Raw genomic sequence first — 22,875 nt, 5'->3', positions numbered from 1 at the left:
TTTTTTTTTTTTTTTTTTTAAACATCTTCGCTTCCAACAAGGCTGCAAGCAGCCACTAATTAAAGTTGGAAGTTACTGTAGGAGAAAAGATGAAGATTGTAGAGCAAGATAACGATTGACGGACGATTTAAAAGATTGCAAATTATATGAATCAGGAAAGCAAGATGAAGGAAGCGAATTCCAAAGAGCTGATGTTCGAGGAAAAAAACTAGACGAATAAGCGTTTTTGGAGCACTTAGGAACAGTCACAGAAAAAGGATGACACTTAATTGAATGACGAGTAACACGAGAATGAATTTTAGTAGATGGCACAAGAGATGCTAGCTCTTTCGAGCAGTGCCCATTATAGTATTTGTAGAAAAGAGAAAGAGAAGCAACATTACGACGATGTGATAATGGTTGAAGGTTGGCTGCAAGAGCAGGTCCAACTATGTTTACAATGCGTTTTTGCACCTTGTCTAAAAGAGAAAGGGCATCATTAGAAGATCCGCCCCAGATATGGCAACAGTATTCCATACAAGGCCGGATTTGAGATTTATAGAGGTAGAGAATAGAATCCAGAGTAAGAAAGTGGCGAGCTCGATAGAGATGCAACCTTAGCAGATGCTAATTTTGCAACCGATTTGATATATGGTTTCCAAGAAAGATTGGAAGTAAGAGTTAATCCTAGAAGATGAAGAGTAGGTGACTCATCGAGTACATCACCGTTCATAAATATAGGAAGATCTAAATTATTGCGATAACGATTGGCTGAAAAAAATTGAGTTTTATCTGAATTAAAGTTCACCAGCCACTGTGAGCCCCATGCTGTAGCAGAAGTGAGATCCTTTTCAAGCTCAAATGCCCCCTCCAGGCAATCAGAGGGTGTTGGTTTCTTATCACGACAAGAATAAATGGTAGTATCATCAGCAAACAATGCCACCTTAGATGTGAGAATATCTGGAAGATCGTTAATGTAAATTAAAAAGAGTATAGGGCCAAGGATAGAACCTTGAGGAACCCCTGAAGTTACAGAATAAGAAGAAGAGTGTTGTCCATCGAGGACAACTTTTATGCTACGATTGGAAAGGAAGGATTCAATGATCTTAAAGATGTTGCCGGATACACCATAAGAAGAAAGCTTATGGAGAAGACCAGCATGCCAAACTTTATCAAACGCTTTTGAAATGTCAAGAGCGATGGCCTTAACCTCTCCACCTTCATCTAATGCACGATAAAACCTGTCAGTTATTACTGTTAGCAAATCAGCTGTAGAACGAGAAGATCGAAATCCATATTGATGGTCAGAAAGTAAGTTATTAGATTCAAGATGAGAAATTAAGTGTTTGTTAATTAAAGATTCAAAAACCTTGCTTATGATAGGAAGAAGACTTATGGGACGGTAGTTAGACGAATCAGATCGCTCCCCAGAATTTTTGAAGATAGGGATAACAGATGCGGCTTTCCAGCAGGCTGGAAAACAAGACTCTGATAAGCACTTGTTGAATAGTTTTGAGAGTATAGACGACAGCTCTGGAGAACACTTCTGCAAGACAATAACAGGTATGTTGTCTGGGCCACAAGCTGTAGAAGAGTCTAGACAGGAAATCACTTTAGATACAGATGCTGAAGTGATATGAATGTCAAGCAATGAATCAACCTGTTTGTTGGCAATATCAGGTAGAACGCAATTAGTGGAATCAAGAGATGATATTGATGAAAAGTTTTTAGCAAACAGTTCGGCTTTGTCTTTAGGTGAGGTGACAAAGTCTGAACCATACAAGAGAGGTGGAATTATAGATTTGCCCTTATTATTGATATTATTAAAGATTCTCCAGAAGTCACGAGAGCCTAATTTTTGAGATGAGATACGAGATTTCATGACCTGAGAATAGCGGGTTTTGGCGTTAGACAAAACCTTTTTACAGTTGTTTCTAGCAGTAATGAAAAGACGTCTGTTTTCTGGAGAATTGTTTTGCTGATAAATATGGAAGTAACGGTTTCGATTGGCAATCGCAGCAGCACAGTGTGAGGAAAACCATGGAGGAGAGTGAGGCTTGACCTGGAATCGTCGAGAGGGAATAAAAGATTCCATGCCAGCCTGAATCCACGAAGTTATATAAGAAGCACATTTGTCGACAGGAAGTTGAAAGATTTCTACCCAAGGGCCATCATGAAGAAAATCACGGAAAGAATCCCAGTCAGCTTTACTGTTGTTGTAAGAGGTTCGATAGTAGGGGTATTCAGGTGATGAAGAAGAATGAGATATTAGTTTTAAAGAGATCAAACTGTGATCAGAAGCACCTAAGGGTGAATGTGGAGAAACTGAGCACTGACTAGGATCAGAAACAAGACATAATATACTGCATATTGTGTTAATGTCCTACAATAAGCAAAAAAAACAAACATAACAAAACAAAAAAATTTTATTTTAATATTTCTTTTGAAAGTGGATGCAAGCAAACTGGCGATCAACTATTTATTATAAAAACCATGGAGTTGATGGATCCTTGTGTTCGATAATTAAGTTCTTGAGTAAGGTAAATGACATTTCTTTTTTATTCTTATAAATGTTATCATAAGTGGTTAGACCCATATGTTTAAACTTTATCTTAAGGAAGTAAAAGTAATATATGAATATATGCTACATCACAAATTTAGAAATATGTCACTATCAAAAACCACATCAACTGATGCAAACAGTAAAAAGTTTAGGAAAAGATCTTTAAGACATTGTTTAATGCATATAAGTTTTAGTTATAATTCCAATAGACACAATAACTTAATTTTATAGATTATATAAGAATTTTATATTTTGTAGATTTATGGATTATAGATTTTATAGCAACCTGATAAAAATATATCAAATATATGTTTTATTTGTGTCTAAAGGATATCCTCTCTAGCAGAGGAAAACAATATTATTGTAGCTATCTATAAAGATCTTTAAATGAACAACAAAGAGGTTTATTTAAATAAATAAAAGTGGATTTTTTTTATATGAAAATTAGATATTTTTTATAACAAGCGCTGAAAACAGCGAATATTTATTTAAAAACAAGACCCAAGAGCTAAGAACAGAAAGCAACTTTTTAAAAAAACAACTAAATTTATTATCATTTCAATAGTAATTCGATTTCGAAGGTGACAAATAAATTTAAATCTGCGCAAAATTAATTTCAATACTGACATAGCAATATTTAGTTTTATTAATTATTAGATTTAAACTAAAAAATTTATTATTAGCTTTTTATTACAAAAAGATTAAATTTTTTAGCAAATATTTTTGCTATATTTGATTTTCTACTTTTTAGTCTCTACAATGAGTTGCATTTAAAAAGCGAGTTATTGTTAAGTGCATTGCAATTGTTATGTCGCACTATTATTATTAAACAGTGTTTACAAGTAATAAACTACAAGAAATAAAAGGAAGAGTTGCTATATATATTCGTTGTTCTTTAAAATAAATAAAATAAGTAGGAAAATTTCATTAAATGTAGACATGTATATAAACAATAAAAAAGTAAACCAAAATTTATTTTTAACTTTCAAACTACTAATAACTTGAAATATTATCTAATAAAAGAATGAGGTTATCTAATAAAAGAATGAGGAGAAGTCGAAGAGTTAAGCCTTGTGTGACTCAACAGGTTATATTGAGAAAAGTGGTTTGATAATTATTGTTAATAGGTACAAATTGTTTTCGGTTAGATGGATAAATATTGAACCATTTAAAATTTTATATTTTATTACATAGTATTTGAGTTTATCAAAAGCTTTTTATATGTCAATAAAAATTCCTATCGTATATTGTGATTTTTCGAATTATTTTGAGATTTCACGTTCAAGTTTTGAGAATTGCATGCTCAGTTGAGTTATTCTTCTTGAAACCAAGTTGATTGATGTAAAGTAGATATTTATCATCAAAATATTTGTATATTCTGTTGAACATATTTTTTCTAGAATTTTTAAAAATGTGGTAAGAATAGAGATGGGGCGACAATTACTAGTTTCAAATTTGCCCCCTCTTTTAAAATAGGAAAAATTTTGTAGGTTTTAACTGTTCTGGGAATACTTTATGATAGATAGAAGCTCCAAAATTTTTAAAAAGAACCTATTTAAGTTGTTTAAAGCAATCTTTAACCACCTTTCCAATATTTTAATCTTCTCCAATTACTTTATTTTTTTAAAAAGATTTGAAGGCTCTTTCAAACTCATTAAACATTAATTCGGAAGACAACTCATCCGAACAAATGCAGTTATCCATGGGTTCTAGATAATCAGTAAACAAAGATTAACTTTATGGGATTATTCGCCCTAGTGTTCTAAAGAGTTTAAAAACATTTTCACTGATATAGATCAGTAAAAATTTTGTTAAATTCTCGAGCTATAGATCTTAGTTCATATAAATTTTTGTGATCAACTCTAACTGTTTGTTACAGAAAACCGGAGCATGATTTTTTTTTTTGCAATAATTTCTTTTCTTATTTAATGTAATAAATAATTTGGAGTAATAGGTTTTCTTTAGATTTTTGCGAATTTTTTTAAATTTTGAAAAAAATTTTTTCACATGCAGCTCTTTTTCTTTTCTTATTACTTTTTTCGTTTCTTTCTGGGTTTGTCTTATTAGATCTCAGGAATAGAGGAAAATAATCAGATATATTAGTTTTAGTGACACCTTTTTGTATATTTTTATTGAAAATATCAGTAATTATAATATTGTCTATTAGAGTTTCTGTGTTTATTGTCACTCGAGTGGGTCGATTATATCTATATATATATATAATCGACCCACTCGAGTGACAATAAACACAGATGATATAATCAAAGCACTCAAGTGGGTCAATTATATATATATATATATATATATATATATATATATATATATATATATATTCATATATATTTAAATATATATATATATATATATATATATATATATATATATATACACATATATAAATATATATATATATATATATATATATATATATATATATATATATATATATATATATATACACACACATATATATATATATATATATATATATTCATAAACACACACACACATATATATATATATATATCAAATATTGATTTGACAACATGTTTTTTATCATAATGAAAAAATATTAAAATAAAAAAAAAAAACTCCTTGAGTAGGAATTGAACCTGCAACCTTGTTAGCTGCGCCTCTCAATATAATATTTATAACATTCACATGGCTTGCCACTATATCAATAAGGAGAAAAATTAAAGGGTTTTGATATTTTTTTTGCATACAAATAAGGTTCTTATGTAAATATTATTTTATGAGCGTACAAATAATGTGAGTGAAAATGTAATGAGAACATTTTTTATACGCGCGTACAAATAATGACTTCCTAAACATAAAACGTTATAATTTAAAAAAACATATTTTCTGAGGGGGAATTAAACCCTCAACCTTTCATGCGCTCCTCAAATGATGAGCGTTTTACATACACAGCAACACCCGAATAGATTGATGACGTAACAAATAAAAATCAAACTTGTGGACAAGTTACTTGGTGAAAGGTTCTGGTCAAGTGAAAGAAAAGCTTATAAAAATAGCTTGTCTGAATTTCCTTATTGCTTATTTTATTCAGTTGTTTGAATAATTTAAGCTACAAATTTTTTGTTATGTTCATTAAATTCAATATATTATTAATACATGTATATGTTTTGGTATTAAATGTGTGTGTATAATAGTTGAGTAAATTATCATGAATTTGATTTTTATTTCAGACAAAATGATGAGCTTTATGCAGGAGAGATTATAGAAATAAAATAAAGGGAGGGGAGAGCGAATTTTTAGCAAATACTGAGAGAAGCCAAAAGTCTGATAATGTTTTGTTAAAGCACATAAGCATAACCATATTAAAATAAATCATTCAAAAGAATATAATCAAAGACAAAAAATAAATTGATCAGAAAAGAAACAGCAAAGTCAAATAAAATCTTTTCATTAGTTTCGTCAATCTTTTACTGATAATAAGAAATTGTTGCTAAAAATTTCTAACTAGTCAAAGATATGGAGCATTAAAGACATATAGCATCAATATAATCATTGCAAAAACTAAGATAATGATGGTCTTGGATAATCATCTAGTTACTTTGATCAAAAGTTTCAATAACTTTATGCATCATTTAGAAACAAAGTATTTCTTACCAATTTTTAAAAAGTTGAGGAAATATTTTTCCAACAAAATATCTCCTTAACATATAATGGATTTGAAAAACAAAATTTTAATAAACTATATAAAATGACAAGTCAAATTTCTAATGAAAGCACTTCTTTAGCCAAATGAAACCTTTTCTTTAGATATACCGCTGATTTCTCATAAAACATTTATAACATTGTCAAGACAATGCATTGAAATAAGATTTTACCAGAATTGATTTGTGTTACATGTTTCTGATTGTTCTGAAAGCCATTCTAAAATAAACTTATTCAGAATTTTAGAAAGTGTCTTATCTGGAATGTTAGAAAAACATATCTAGAATGTTGAATAGCTGGAATAACTAAGATGAAACAAAAAAGATGATGGCACAAGCAATATGCTTAGTAGGATCTATTAAGCTTAAAATTTCTCAATCTATAGATTATTGATAAGTGAAAATTGCAGTGTACTTCCATGTTCATTTATCAATAAGTTTTTTCAGGTTCAATTTTGGCTAAAAAAGTTGTGATTAATGATATTTTAAATATTTGTCAATTTATTCATTCCAACCTTTTATCCCTAGGATGTTAAATTTTCAAGCAAAATAAGAAAATAAATCTCTTGAAACTCTTTGTCTTGTTGAAGAAGTCTAAACAAGAAGAAACAGCATTTGTTTAATGCTTAAAAGAATAAACAAATAAATAATTCCCTAGCGGAACTTATCTGATATACTGAATATTTAAACAATATTAAATAATTAATGTTAAACATTATTAAATTCCTAAAATCTTCCTTTCAAATAACTAAGAAAATAAGTTGAAAAAAAAATCTTTGTTCTCTCTTATACAAAATATGTGCGATTTAAAGAAATTTATATTAAAATGTGGTGTTGATTTAAACCTTTCGAAAACGGTCCTGTTATGATTTCTTTAATAAATCGACTTTTCTGCAAAACAAATAGTGTAAAGTCTTTGCATATTTGAAAAATGGATACTAAAAAAGATAGCTATAAAATATACAGATAAATACTGGAGAATAAATGAAAGTATATGCTTTAAAAAAAATTTTTTCTCCTAAAAAGTATGCTTTAGTGTAAATAAGAATCTTGACATTTTCTTCTAAAATCAAAAGCAAAATTCAAAGCTACCTTAAAAGAAAATTTATTTCAAAGTTTAACACAAACAGTTTTTGTGTCTTTCAGGGTAAAGTTTGCATTGAAAAAACACTAATTAGATTGAGATCATTACATAAATACAAAACCAATGTCCACCAAAACGGGTCAATTACAGTCTTCACAACGAACTTGGCAGATAGGGAAAGTCCAACTATATAGTTGGACTTTCCCTATCTGCCAAGAATACTAAATAAATAGTATTTTAGGCATGATACACCTATCGAATAAGCAGGTTGGGAAAACCAAATTCTTTGCGTAAATTTTTAAAATAATAAGAGCAAAAAATAATTATTAATGCAGTTTTATTTACATTTAAATAAAAATCTGTATTTTTTTTTATCACTTCAAGTTCTTTTAAAAAATTTAGAAAATTTAAATTATGTATATAATATTATAGTGTTGCGTAAATATGAAAATTCATGTGGAATGAAACGTTTTAAGCAATAATAACTATAGTGCTTTAGTTTTTTATTGCAATTCCATCTATTGGTGGAACATGGTAACCAGCTTGCTAGATGAAATATTTAAATAATTATAGTTAAATATATTTTTGTAAATTTTGTTCTAAATTACTATCATTAAACTTATGCTTTTTGGTTATTGTTTTTATTTAATTTTAATTTTTTGAAAAACAGAGGGATCAGGGATTCAGGGATTACTATGATTGAACTTATACATAGAACTTATACACCAGGGATTACCATCATTGAAAGTTTTTACTAATTGTTTTTTTTTTATTTCTTTCATTTAACTTTATTATTATTATATACATTGGGATCAATACCTATGGCCAGATTGTTAATCCATAGTTAGCTATTACTTTTAGAGAGATGACACTCAGAAATTAGAACAAGATTTGTCACACCTTTAGAATTGTTAACAGAAATAAGAATAGACGTTTTGTAACTTCTGTGGTTTATATTACGTACCAGTTTCATCAATTTAAAAATAGAAACTATTTTTCCAAAACTCGGGGACTTTGAGAGAAAAGACTTCAGTGCAATAGAATTCGTTTACTACAAAAGTTTCACTACTATGATTTGTATGGGAATTTAAAATGCTAATTATAAAATATAATAAATCTTATTAATATTTCAATTAACTAAAGCAAATTAAAAATACTTTAATGATATTTAAGGTTCATGAATAAACTCTCTTGTTAAAATTTACTAATGCACAAACCGATGTATTAATATTGTTTATTAAGTAAACTTATAATATCAGTTATTATTCTGATAAAACCAAAAAATTGGTTTAGTTATAAAGACTTTGTTGATAACTCTTCCAGCTAGTTTATTTAATTCTATTGTTCAAGCCATTCTTAAAAATAGTTAAGAAATTTTGCATGCACAAACAAAGAAATCTTCTCAGTCAATCGTTAGTTAAACTAAATGACTGTGGCATAATACGACACGATATGTATACATATAAACTATCGTTTTTTCCAGGTTTTTTAATGTTTTTAAATATTTTTTTTTCTTTATGTTTTTTTATAACTTTTTTAATGCTAAATTTTGTTTAATTTCTTTGGGTAAATCAATGACAATTTTTATTTGCTTATTATATTATATATAGAAAAGTAAAATTATATGGGGTCGTAAATAATTTACGTCACCCTGGAGGTGGGGGGGGGGGGAAGAAGGGGAGAGCGGTGTTAGGGGTTTTGTGGCGACTAACGAAACTTGTTACTAAAGAGTTACGGTGTTGTGACAAGGAGATTTGAGGAAGGGGATCTGAAACGGTCAATAGTTGCGTGACGTAATTTGTGGACAACCTCTATATTAATATGTTTTTTTATTGTTTTCTTAAGTGTTTCCTTTATTAAAAACTTATAAACCATTAAAAAAAGTTTTTATTGTAATAAACAAACGAAGCGATAAATTTTAATCAAAACTTAATTTTTTAAAAATATTTTTCGCTTTTGTTTATTTTTATAATAGTCATATTTTATATCGGACCGTCCAACTTCTTTTTTTGATTTTTAAAAATGACTCACAATTTTTTTTACTATAAAATACTAACTATTAAAAAGCATCCTCAGTTTGCACATTTCTTAAGATAAAAATGAAAATACTCTTCCTAAACTAAAGAAAAGACTTAATATGCAAGCATTTTTTTTCTACTTATTATATTCTTTCAGATTTAAAACGCCCATTTATTTATAAGCTTTGAATATCTTTGAAGAATATGACACAAAGAGTTTATATCGTTTTCTCTAAAATCACTAAAAATGGAATTCTTAACAGTAAAATTGGCACAATAAAATAGCATACTTAAAACAATAGAGCTTTTTACTCAAACAAGTTTAAAAAAGTTGATAACAAAAGGAGAGTGTAGATCTAAAAAAAATGTATGCAAGAAAGTTTAAAAGGATATTAACGAAAGAAGAGAGACTTAATCTATGTGGAAAAGTAACATCAATATGTTAGAAAATAAATGATGGGGGTATAGGCTTGTGTAATATTGGTTTAAATAATTTAAATAAAAATTAGAGAGTATAAATTACATCAAAAAATTAAAGCTTAAAACAAACCTATGGACATAACACAATAAAAATACTTTTTGTTGTTGTTGTTGCTGTTGTTTTAGCTTTATGTTTTCATTAATAAAATTTTCTGCGTATCTACTGATGGAGCATTGAAGATAAAAGCAATCTAATTTGATCATTATTCAAACGAGTCACGGAATTAGGTAGATTTAGCAGCCCAAAATGGATTACCAAAGAGAAACTCAGCCAATTTTAAAACTTATTTACAAAGCACACTCTTGGCAACTATTTGATACACACTATACTCTAATGTTATAAGTTATAACTAAAGTTTCAATAAATGTTAAAAAAAATATCATCACCAAACAATTTTAGTCTACCTTTTAAAAATCTTATATGTTGCTAAATTTACCAGATTTTCAACACTCTCAGTGTTGATGGTATTATCCTAAGATTTGCATAAAGTAGATTGCAATAGTCTCATACCTGCTATGGTAATTTTATTGTGCGAAACTTCGAATAAAACCCAAAACGTGAATAAAACATACAAGGTGTGCTAATAGTAATGTTAATTTTAGTTTAACAGGTTTTAAAAATTGATTTATTTTAGTTAAAAAAAAAAGTCTTTATTCTTTAAAAAAAAGTTTCAAACAGATTTACTTCCTCCAGGGACAATATTTGAGCTCTTTGTAAAAAACTTAGACTTTCACCTAAACTTAAAGCCTATAACTTAAACCTAAAGCTTGTAACTTTAGTCAGTTTTTTTTCAAATGAAAAAATATCATTTCAGTAGTATAAAACTCAAAAACTCAAATAGTAATTTAAAGTCAAAATAAGTCATTTTCATTTAGAATAATTTATTATTATTATTATTAGGGCTTTGATGATTAAAATATATTTCACTAAGGCTTTATTATGTTTAACGGGCATAGATGAATGCATCGGACTTCTTTGAATGCTAATATTTTTAGGTTTTGCTTATGTTTCCTTGATTTTCTTGAAATAATGCTACAAAATAATAACTTATGTTGCAATAAACTTTTAGATACTTTTTGTACGAGTTTTTAGGTACTTTTTAAAAATAAACTTTTAGGAACTTTTTGTTTCAGTTTTGAAACCTGTGAATGGATATGAATAAAAGTGATGTACGAAAATATAAAACTAAAAAAAAAAATTTAAATTACATTTTATCTGGAGCATAGTTAAAAAATATTTTAAATTAAAAAAACAAATTTGTTTGCACATCATTTTACTTATGTTTCTTTAACTTTTGTTTTAGTATTCACTTATTTGTTAAATATTTCTTTTTTTTTTACATTTCAAAAATTCTAGGTTGAATCGTTTTGCCCGAAATAAAATAGAGAAAAGACAGTGGCATCGTTTGTATCAAAGCTGCATCAAAGACAACCAAGTTCTTATTCTTTCAAACTTGTAAACGTGGTTTTTTCTTTCTTTATTTTCATGAATATTAAGGAGTTAAATTTGATTTTTTCTTCATGAAAATATTTTGTTAGATTTAAAAATAGTATTTTTATCTTGTCAAAATATTGTTTTCTTACGTTATATTTAGTTCTGGCGGTAATATTCAACTAATACGGAATGAAATAATACTATAGTTAATTTTTCACTAATACTGAACAATTATTCTACAAATAATTCTTAACGTGTAATAAGTATAATCTGTAACTATATTGAAATTAATAAATTTCAACTAATATGAAATCTTCAACTAAAAAGAAAAAAATCATCATTTTGTATGGTTACTCCATTTTGACAATCTTGGCATTTACCATCTTGCATTAATATGCATTAAATGGCCGTTAATTTACGCAAAAAAGTTGTATAGAATTCAAATTTAAAAGTCAAAAAAAAGTCAAGAAGTAATTAAGATAAATCTTTACATTATTTTACATTATGTTGTTGTTTGAACAATTTTAAGCACAACAGGTTTTTAGTATTTTTATGATCAATTCTTAACAACTTCTTGGTTTTTTTATATCCACTTCTTCGCGTGATATCTTAACTCTTTACAACCACTTCTTCACGTGATACAATTATTTTTAATGCTTTAATAATCACTTTTCACGTGATACAATTTTTCTTAACTCTTTTATAACCACTTTTTTACGTGATACAATCTTTCTATATCTCGTACAGCTAACCTTACCTCTTTTTCGCATAGTCTAATTGAACAACAGCCTATTGCAAATCAATTTTTAAATCAAAAAAAAAAAAACTATGCCGTAATTATGCATGACGTAAATATTAGTACATATTTTTTTTTTGGAAAAAAAATTATATCATTTTTTTAGCACGACTTCATAATGATTTTCTAATAACATTCTTAATTATCAAAAATTCTTTAAGGATTTTCTCTTATTTTTCGCAATGTTATTACCTCATTCATCATGACTGCCGATGCAATTGTTTTCGTTTGACGTCAGAGCGACTTAATGGATATAACACTTAAGGTAAATGTATTAGGTAACCAAAAAGTTCGTGCGGTTTTTGGTAATTGAATTGTTTTTAGCATTTTTTACAACACCCACATCGCACAAGGCAAGTAGCTTTGTTGCGTAATAGAACGCGTGTGTCACGCGCAGTTGCTGCATATATAGTGTAGGCTTGTAACGAGCTTACAGGAAAGGTTTTGTGTAAAGAAAGGATGGCAACCCAACCAACGATTATTCGATCTTGCTTACTTTACGAGTTCAAACTTGGAAGGAATGCAACACAAGCTGCCAAAAACATCTGCACAGCATTTGGAGAAGGTACAGTAAGTGAACGCACAGCACAGAAGTGGTTTCAGCGATTCTCTTCGGGAGATGAGTCCATCGAAGACCTGCTGCGTTCTGGACGCCCATTGTTGGTTGATGAGGATGAACTGAAGGACGCTGTCGAGTCTAACTCCAGCCAAACTTGCCAAGAACTTGCAGTGAGGTTTGCTGTGAGTGTTGAAACCATCCGCCTGCATCTGCATGCGATTGGGAAAGCGTGGAAGCTGATTCGGTGGGTTCCACACAAATTGTCGATCGACAACAAGAAGGAACGGCTTACGATCTGCACATCACTCTTATCACGCCACAATGTTGAGCCTTTTCTTGATCGTTTATTGACATGCGACGAAAAATGGATCGTGTACAACAATACTAAGCGTTGCTACCATTGGTTGTCCCCCAATGACCCCATCCCAAAGACACCCAAGCCCAATATCCACGAGCGGAAGGTTTTGCTCTGCATTTGGTGGACTACAGCTGGTGTGGTGCATTACGAGCTGCTCCCAACAGGCCAAACCATTACTGGACTGGTCTACTCAGCACAGCTGCAACGAGTTCACGACCTGTTGCTTGTAAAGCAGCCTGCACTGGTGCACAGGAGAGGAGTTCTGCTTCTCCACGACAACGCGAGACCGCACACCGCTCGCGTGACTCAGGACAAGCTCCAAAGCCTTGGTTGGGAGAGTTTGCCTCATCCACCATACTCGCCAGACCTCTCCCCTACTGATTTCAATTTTTTCCTTTCCCTGGGAAATCATTTAAAAGGACAGCAGTTCCGAGACCAGGACGCGGTTGAAATGGAGTTGAAAGCTTTTATAGACTCAAAGGACCGAGAATTTTTTAGAAGTGGAATAAATAAGCTTGTTTTACGTTGGGAAAAGGTTTTAGATGCTAATGGTGACTATTTTGATGAATAAATGTACTTACTTTTGTCGTTTTGTGTGTTTTTATTATATACAGAAAAACCGCACGAACTTTTTTGGTTACCTGATAAATAAAAATAAATAAATAAAATGAAAAATATCAACATTATTTCGTAGTAAACCACCTTAACAATAGGATCGTCAGAAAAAACTTTTATTAACATGAAAGTAGATTTATTTATTTGAGTATTAAAACTTTTTATGTCGTTTGACCACTGTTATCACTTTCTCCAGATTCAAAACAATAAAATCTTTCATTATTTTTTTTATATATTTAACTTTAAGTATTAGTTTTTGTCCTAACAGAAATTTTTTTTTTGAATTTTCTCGCTCTAAATGAGGGAAAAGGTTCGTTTTAAACAAGTTGGAAAGTTTTAATTTCATCTCAGAGTGTTAGATAAATTTTAAATCTCGTTTAAAAAATATATTAAATTATGCATGCAATCTAATAAATAGTTTTTATTTAGATTTAATTTCAAGTAGTGATGATAACACAATTTAAGACTGATGAAGATATCAACTTTAAAGTTGAAAACAACTCACCCGTTTTTAGCTACTGTTTTAATTGCAATTAAAATAGCAGCTAATTGCTTCATTTATATGTAAGCAAGATAATAATCTAATTGTAAGCAAGTCTGTAAGCTATTTTAATAGTTTTACTTACTTCAACAAAACTTTTGCAAAGTTACTTCTGATAAGATTATCCGTAAATATCACTGACTAGTCGGTGACTGAGTATTAAGTAGTCAACGTTATCTTAATCCTTCAGTAGTTCTCTTTTTCTTTTTGATGCGAACCTGATGCAGAAAGGGAGAAATGGTATTAAAAACTTCATTTTATTGTCAGGTGTAAGAATTTTAAATTGATCGTCAAAATGTCGAAAAAGACGCTTCAGATGTTAAACCATCAAAAAAGCAAGACATAGTGGGTGAAAAAACTCTTATATAAAGTTTGCTTTTTCCTTTAAGTCTTGTCGTGGTAAAAATTTGATTTAAAGAGTTTATTAAGGTAGTACAGAATGTAAAATCAATAGCTTTTGACACAGTCAATCACTTCTGTTCTTATGAGCATCATGTTTGCTGAGGGTACCAAATTATTTTTATCAGACAAAGACATAAACAGACTTTTTTTAAATATGAATAACGAACTTATATAAGTTTCTATCTTTCAAATGCAATAAATTAACCTTAAACATTGAAAAAAACAAAATGGATTCTTTTAGTTCCCCAACAAAAAAATTTTTTTTGTTAAAAGATTTGCCTAAATCTCTTATCGATAGAGTAGAAATTAAAGAAGCTTCCTGTATTAAGTTCCTTGGTATTTATCTTGATGAAAATCTGTTATGGAAAACTCATATTGATTATATATCAATATGAGTTTTCTACAAAAGCAATTATTGAAACAAAAATAATTTAAAACAACTATACTATTCATAATATTGTCTGGGGAACAGGTGTAAGTGGAGTACAGGTGAAAGTAAGTTACGACGTCTTTATCAGCATCAAAAACATACAATGCGTGTAATACATTTTTTCAAATCGTTTTTCAAATACAAAACCTTTATTTAAAGATATGAATATTTTAAATGTTTATGAACTTAACATTTATAATATCTTGTGGTTGATGCTTTGTTGTATGAATAACCCATTATTAAATGTTTTTAAAGATATTTGCACCCTTAAAGCAAAGAATAGATATAGTTTGCGAAATAGTAGCTGTTTTAACAAACCCTTTTGTCAAACAAAGTTTAACCAATTTTGTATAACTTATCGAGCACCTCATCATTAAAATAAAATTGTTCAGCCCAACTTTGATTTGTCAATCTCTTTTCCAGTTTTTAAAATAAGTTAAAGAATATTATTTTTTAAATGGATAATATATTAAAATATTTTTGAGATAAGATTTTTTAACATTTTATAATGTTATTTATGTTATTTATAATGGTTTTTTAGGTTTACTAAAAAGTTTAAATAAAGATCCATTAGATTAGTTTATAATTTACTTGCCTTTTAATCAACCTTAGCGACAATAACCGCCATACATATTCTTGGCATTCTACTTAACGGCTCATCCAATTTGTCGAAGTCAATTTTATGCCAATAACTAATCAGTTTTTTCCACATCTTATGGATCATTAGCGCATTTGTTTTTGAAATTACTTTTAATTCTTCTCATAAAAATCCGATGGGAGAGAGATCTTTTGATTGGGGTGGCTAAATCATTCTATTCAATATTTGATCGTTCTCGAACTAAGTCAAATAACTTATGCAATTTTAAAAAAAATTTGTTTTGTATTTAAGCTTAAAGTTACTTTCTTACGAAAAATACAAATGGCTTCTCAATAACCTGTCTTTCCTAAGGGAAAGCATGATTTTTTAAGTGTACAAGTAAAGTAATTTTTTAAGTACTTTTGTCATTACTCGCTCCATTTTTACAGAGTCACCTGCGGCATTCCAACCAAAACAGCCCAGCACCTTTACACTAAATCCACCATGTTATAGAGACAATAATAGTCACTATTTTTTCATACATTCAACGATTTTTTTTTAAAACAAACAATTTTGTCTTGAAACCAAAGAGTTAAAACTTCGACACGTTGGTCCACGTTATTACATTTATGGTCCATATATTATGTAGTTTTGCCCTCTTTAGCATTTAAATTATTCTTATGACTTTTATCAAAGCATTTTAATCAAAATGTTTTCAATTTAACTTATAGTGCATAAATAAACATAAATTTATGTAAATAAAAATAGCATTTAAAAAAAAAGTTAATCTCATTTGAATAACAATCAATTTAATGTATAGTATAAGTTAACATATAATGACATATATATAATAACATATATTTCATAAAAGTATATATGATAACAAGTTATTACAAATGCTGCGTAATAAGAATAAGTATTAACTACTACACATGCTGCAGCAGTTGCGCATTGGCACTGACTTAGAACCAAAAGGTCCAAAGTTCAACGCTGACTCAAGCACATTAAACATACAAGTTATGATATGTTAAAGTTTTAACTTTAAAATATCATAACTCGTATATTAAAGTAAGGCTAAAGATGAAGCAAATCTTGTTTTCTATAGCTCGTATAGAATGGTTTAGAGATAACTAACACTAAAATTCTATAACTCAATAAAATGAAATATAAATGGGTTATTTTTTAAGTATTATGGATAGGTTAAGTAAAAAGAAAGTATAACAATAAAATACTATGGAACTTAAAAGCTTTTGACACTATAGTTTAATTTCTGAATAGTATTGTGAAGTTAACTCAAAAAAAAGTTCAAACTATTAATAAACGTGTGATCTGTAATTAAAAAAAATTTATTATAACAAATGCAGAAAAGTTAAGCAATACCCATATAGAACGTTTACTTTATTTCTAAAATAGAGCGGTTAAGTTATATTAATGTTGAATACTTAAGCAATAAATGATATTGAACGCATAAATTAAAACAGAACTTTTTTCTTACAAATTAAATGGAGTAAGTAAGCTAGATCTATTACGGAAATTTAAAACAATATCTAATATTAGCTGATCTAATCCGTAAAGGTTGGCGTCTTTTTTAACCTTTTCCACACTGACCTTTTTGATAATTTTTCCTTATATATATTTCCTAGCTTTCCGGACCCATAAAATACGGGTTTTTACCAAATCTACCATTACAATTCAATTACATTACAATTCTTATCTTTTCCACACAGATCATTTCTATACCTTTTATTTGTTTATTTCAATATTTTATGAAATAAAAATCCATTTTAAAATTGCTTTAAGAGCAATAAAATTAACATGCGCGCCTTTTATGGTGTAGTTATTATGCGCAATATTTAAAGCAAAATATTTATTATGGTAATTATAGTATAGTGGTTTTCTTATAGGGGAGAGTTGCATTAATTGAAACGCTTAGGGATAAATATTTTTACCCAACGATGGCTTAACAATGAAAAAGTTTATAAGTTGATTATTACTAACAGACAACCCTACTATACTTTTAACCATAATTTGACTTGATTGATTACACTCTCATTAGCAAAAAGTTTGTATTTGCAAAAATACCATTTTGTTCCAATCAAGGTAACTAATTCCCTAAAATCGATTATCTTGATTCCTCAATCAGAAAAGGTCGTTTATTTAAAAAAATAACAGTAAAATCAACAAAAATTGATCAAAAATAATTTTTATCGTTATCCCTAAAAATAAAATAGTTTAATCAAAACTTATAATGGGATTAATATTACTCTGACAAACTGAAATTCTGCAAACAAAAAATTGTATAAAAGCTTCAAGTGTTATGCTGTTATGACGTTCTCTTAATTTTTTGATTAAAAATCACTAAATAAAGTACTATTTTAAGGTTTATGGTTGTTAATAAGTATTTTTAAATTGCGCTTGAAGTATTTCTTCAACCCGTTTGATTTTATTACTAATTAAGTCAGGTAAACTTTATAGTTCCAATCAAGGAAACTTTAAACTATTTTGTTATACCACTGCAATATCATCTTTGCAGCAAATGCTAAGATAAGTTTACATTGTTGTTTGGCATTTTAAATCCCATCAAATCAAAGACAAAGAACCGTATAACCTATACCAGTATAGTTTACCCAGCGCAATCAATATAGTGGGAACACACAATTAGATCAACGAAAAATAACGACGCAAAAAAACTTTGAATCAATGGTGCACATGCTTTTTTAGAGGAATAACTTTCAAAATGTGTCGAAACGTAGAAAATAAGGCATTTTAAAACTAAAAAAATGCAAAAATTAGCTATAAGTCATTTTTTTTCAAAAATAAATGCAATAGTTCCAATTAAGGCGCTGTTCCAATTCTTCGCTATGTTATTATTATTATTATTATTCAGTGATCAAATACAAATACAATAATCTATTTATAATTTGATGAAGAGGTGCTACACCAGGCCCCCCTATGCTGACGAACATGGAGATACAGAAGCTACAGACAAAGCAGCAATTGTATCTATAAAGTTACTTTCTTATGTTGTTTTTGAAAGCGTTGATGCATTGAGCCTTCACTGCTTCTTGCGAAAGCGCATTCCATGGGGCGACAATTCTATTTGAAAAAAAGTTATACCGCTCCTCGCAGTTTTTTACCATCTGACGTTCTAGTTTATGGTTATGGCCTCTTAGAATATACTTATCTTTACTTTTTGAAATTTTTTGCGGGACAACAAAACTAACAAGCTCGAGTTTACGAGTGATTTTGAATTGCTCGATAAGATCTGCTCTTTTGCGGCGTTCTTCAAGAGTTGTTAAACTGAGCCGTTGGAGTCGATCTTCATAGGTCATGTGTTTAATAGTCGATATTGTTTTTGTTGCTCGATGTTGGACTTGCTCGAGAATGGCAATGTCTGATTTTAAATGCGGTGACCAGGCTTGTACAGCAAACTCAAGATGGGGGCGAATGTAAGTGAGATACAGAGTGCGCCATAAATAAAAACTGCGACTGCGAAATGTTTTTTTGAATCGCCCTAGCACTCTATTCGCTACTGATACGGCTGACTCTATTTGCGGTCTAACGTTAAGGTCATTCGAGACCATCACACCAAGGTCTCTTTCGACTTAGGTTTCTTTGAGAGGACGACGGGTGCCGTCGACGTTTGACATTGAGTATTTGTACGTTGACTTGTTACATCCGCGCCCAACATGCATTACTTTGCATTTCTCAACGTTGAAATGCAAGAGCCAAATATGTGACCATTTCACTGCTTTGTCAACGTCATCTTGGAGAGTGATGTTGTCCGACTCCTTTTTAATTATCCCTATTATTTTGCTGTCGTCGGCAAACAGTTTCATATGATGAGTAATACTGTCCGGCAGGTCGTTTACAAAGATTACGAGTAGCAATGGCCCCAAGACTGAGCCTTGAGGCACTCCACTAGTGACTGCTTTCCATTCAGAAGTAATGCTGTTTATAACCACTCGTTGACATCGATTGCTTAGCCAAGCTGCGATCCAGTCAAGAAGAGCGCCTTGAATACCGTACGCTCTCAGCTTATGAAGAAGGCGTTTATGTGGTACTTTGTCAAACGCCTTTGCAAAGTCTGTGTAAATGACGTCTACTGCATGTCTGCAGTGAGTTGCTTCCGTCATGATATCCCGAGTTTCTAAAAGGTTTGATACACATCCCTTACGATGAACAAAGCCATGCTGATTTGGAGAAATTAGACCATTAGCAACGCAGTGTTCCATTATTCTTTTTTGTAAAATACTTTCCATAATTTTGCAAGGTATGGAAGTGAGCGAGACTGGCCGGTAGTTGGATGCTTTAAGCCTACTTCCCTTCTTGAAAATAGGTGTTACATTCAATTTTTTCCATAATTCAGGAACTACACCAGTTGCAAACGAGCACTTATAGATAAGCGAAAGAGGCTTGGCAAAGGTAGCTGAACATTTACTAAGGACCCTTGGATGTAATCCATCGTAGCCGGTTGATTTTCTTTCATCAAGGTTGTTTAGGCATTTTTGTACTATATCGATAGAGAAACTTGCTGGATCGATGACACAAACTGCTTCAGTACGACTTTCAAAGCCTGGCATTGAACCTTCGGGCTCTAAAACAAAGACTGATTGAAAATAGTTATTTAACGATGCGCATATATCGTCGGTATCGGTTGTGATGTTGCTATTGACTGTTTCAAGCGATGCAATGTTGTTACTGACGCTCTGTTTGCTTCTTACATATGCATGTAAGCGTTTAGGGTTGCTTTCGGAATCCCTGACGAGTAGCTCTTCGTACTTTTGCCTGCCAGCTTTGACCATTTTTTTAACTTTTTTGCAGGCAGTGCGATGCGATATTTTGAGAAATTTGTGCGTATCTCGACCTGCATTAATGTATTTGGCCCAAGAGGTGCGTTTCGCTTTGACCGCCTCAATAAGTTCTGGTGTTACCCATTGCTCCTGTTTTTCTGTAAAGGGAGTGGTAGTTGACGGAATGTGTAGGTTAGTGGCTTCGTTATACACGTTTGCTAGAAGCTGGTACTCATCGTTTGCATTTTGCCCAGTGAATACTGTTTCCCATTCAACAGCTGCAACATGTGCTGATATTGCTGCGTAGTTTGCTCGACTCCAAACGAGTCGAGGTTTTAGCGGCAAAGTAGTCGAGTTGTTGAGGCATGCAACAGCAAATTGACCTTCGATGAAGCAGTGTGCTTGGCCCATTGGAGTGTCACCAAGAGAATCGCCTTGTTTAATGAAGATTAAACGGTCTGGCTCATTTGTTATAATAAGATCGAGTGTGCTAGTAAGCTCGACGTGTCGACTACAACGGTAGGTTGGGAATGTGATAAGCTGAGTTAAGTGACATTCATCAAGGCACTTCTGGAACCTGATGTCGCCTTGACGCTCACCTCTCACGTGAGCAACAGTTGCAATTCCGCCGTTAACTTCGATAGACTCATAAGACGTATGGCTGAAATTGAAGTCGCCATACAGTAGCATTGCAGAGCAGTTTATATTAGGCAGTATCTGTTGAGCGGTAGTGATTGATGTGATACACTGAGTACGAACTTGATCATTTTCGTTGTGTGGACGATATAAGCAGCCGAGGAGAAATGATTCTTGACCAAGTTTTATTTTTCGCCAGATTTGCTCAATTGATGTTGAGTTAAGCTGAGTAGAACTAACTTCGCTGACTATGATATCGTCTCTTGTGTAAATTGCAACTCCACCTCCCCTCTTGTCTCTGTCTTTGCGACGTGGTTGGTAGCCGGGTACGGTAACGTCTGATAAATCTGTGAACCAAGTTTCCGCAAAAAATATGACGTGTGGCCGGCTGAATATATGTAGAGCTGATAGTCTAGCAAAAAGCTCTTGGCGTTTTTCATTGTTGAGTGAACATGGGTTGTTTGCCCAGTAACTTAGATGGCTAGGTGAGACTGTAGAAGCGTTGGGTTGTATCGGTTTTATTTTTGCTTTAGTTATTGGTCTAGGACGTCTAGTTGGCAGTGGAGATTTCTGAGTTAGGAACGGCTGTGTGGTTAGCGTAGTCTGACAGAGCTCTGACTGGGGATGAAAATACGTTGCACTGATTGGACGTTGATTCGATGACATCGATGCAACAGATGCGACCTGTTCTTCGATGTATAACATTCCGAAACGGATTATCGAGAATGTTAGCAGCGGCAAGTTTGTCGTTAAGCTTTTTGAGTTGGATGCGTGTGGTGTTAAACTCGGTTTGTTGCTCTGGCGTTCTGTCTTCGCGTACGTAGACACCCTTGTATATCTCTTGTTTGTGGTGTGCGCATTTTTTGAGTATTTCCGCTCGAGATGAAAGATTTGATAACGAAACCTGGATAATGTTCGAGTTTGACAATTTTGTTTTGCTTTTGCTCGATTTGAGGTGGTTAACACGTGCGATAGCTGTAGCATCCTCCAATCCTGTTGCTACAAAAAAAATCCTCAACAAGCTTTTTATCGTCTACAGTACTAGACTTATTAAGACCGACTACAATGACATTTAACTCGCGACTTCGAATATTTTTATTTTGGACAGCGATAAAAGTACTTAACTGCTGCCGTTGCTGCTTGCTCTCATCCGATTTGTCCTTAAGCAAAGATGCAAATGATGGTGTGGCTGTTGATTTTATTTCTTTCAACTCATTAATTTGTTTTACCAGTAAATCAATTTTGTCTTTCAGGGCTTTTTCTCTTAATTCACTAGATCGTTTCTCTTCCGCTAGTGCAACAAGTAGAGCTGCCTTGATCATAAGAGCAATATCGTTCTGGTAACTTTTCATGAGAGTAGCATTTAAATCCTTTAGATCTACTGCCGCTTTAAAAGCGTTGGTAGCTATTACTTCGATTGCTGACATAATTAGCAATGAAATGCAATTAGCAATTGCAAGTTTTTAAATTTTTTAATATTTGATACAATTTATTACAAATTTTAAAAATTTAATTAAAATATCAATAAAATTAATATTTTATATGATTTATATGAATATACCTTAATATAATAAATTTATACGTATATAACTTACTAATATTAGTAATTTGATTACAAATATAAGTAAATATATAGTGATAAATTTTCCGTAAATATATTTATTAATTGATAATAAATTTTGGATTTTGTCAAGGCAAAAAAAATGCGGAAAAAAATTTAGAAAAAGGTTAAAAATTTATTCGAAACTTATTGAATAGAACAATAGATTAGAAAATCGTTTACACGCTTAAACGTTGGCGGTTAAACAACGAGCAAAAATGAAAAGTTTACAAAACTCTTTAAAACAAGAAAAAGAAAAAAAAAGAAAAAAAAGAAAAAATCTGTAAACTCTGTAAAAATATAAGCGAACTAAAGCGTAAATAAAATCATAG

At 30.8% G+C, this 22,875-nt stretch overlaps 1 protein-coding gene across 1 annotated transcript; it reads left to right on the top strand.

Moving 5' to 3' along the window:
- Positions 1–12,491: 12,491 nt before the first annotated feature.
- Positions 12,492–13,520, top strand: LOC136086361 (histone-lysine N-methyltransferase SETMAR-like). The gene has a single exon (XM_065808656.1). It carries the CDS (start codon positions 12,492–12,494, stop codon positions 13,518–13,520), a length of 1,029 nt encoding a protein of 342 aa, XP_065664728.1.
- The last annotated feature ends 9,355 nt before the right edge of the window (positions 13,521–22,875 follow it).

Source organism: Hydra vulgaris, chromosome 10 (assembly GCF_038396675.1).
Source record: "Hydra vulgaris chromosome 10, alternate assembly HydraT2T_AEP".
NCBI classification, from domain to species: Eukaryota; Metazoa; Cnidaria; class Hydrozoa; order Anthoathecata; family Hydridae; genus Hydra; species Hydra vulgaris.
This window is presented reverse-complemented; position numbering and strand designations above follow the sequence as displayed.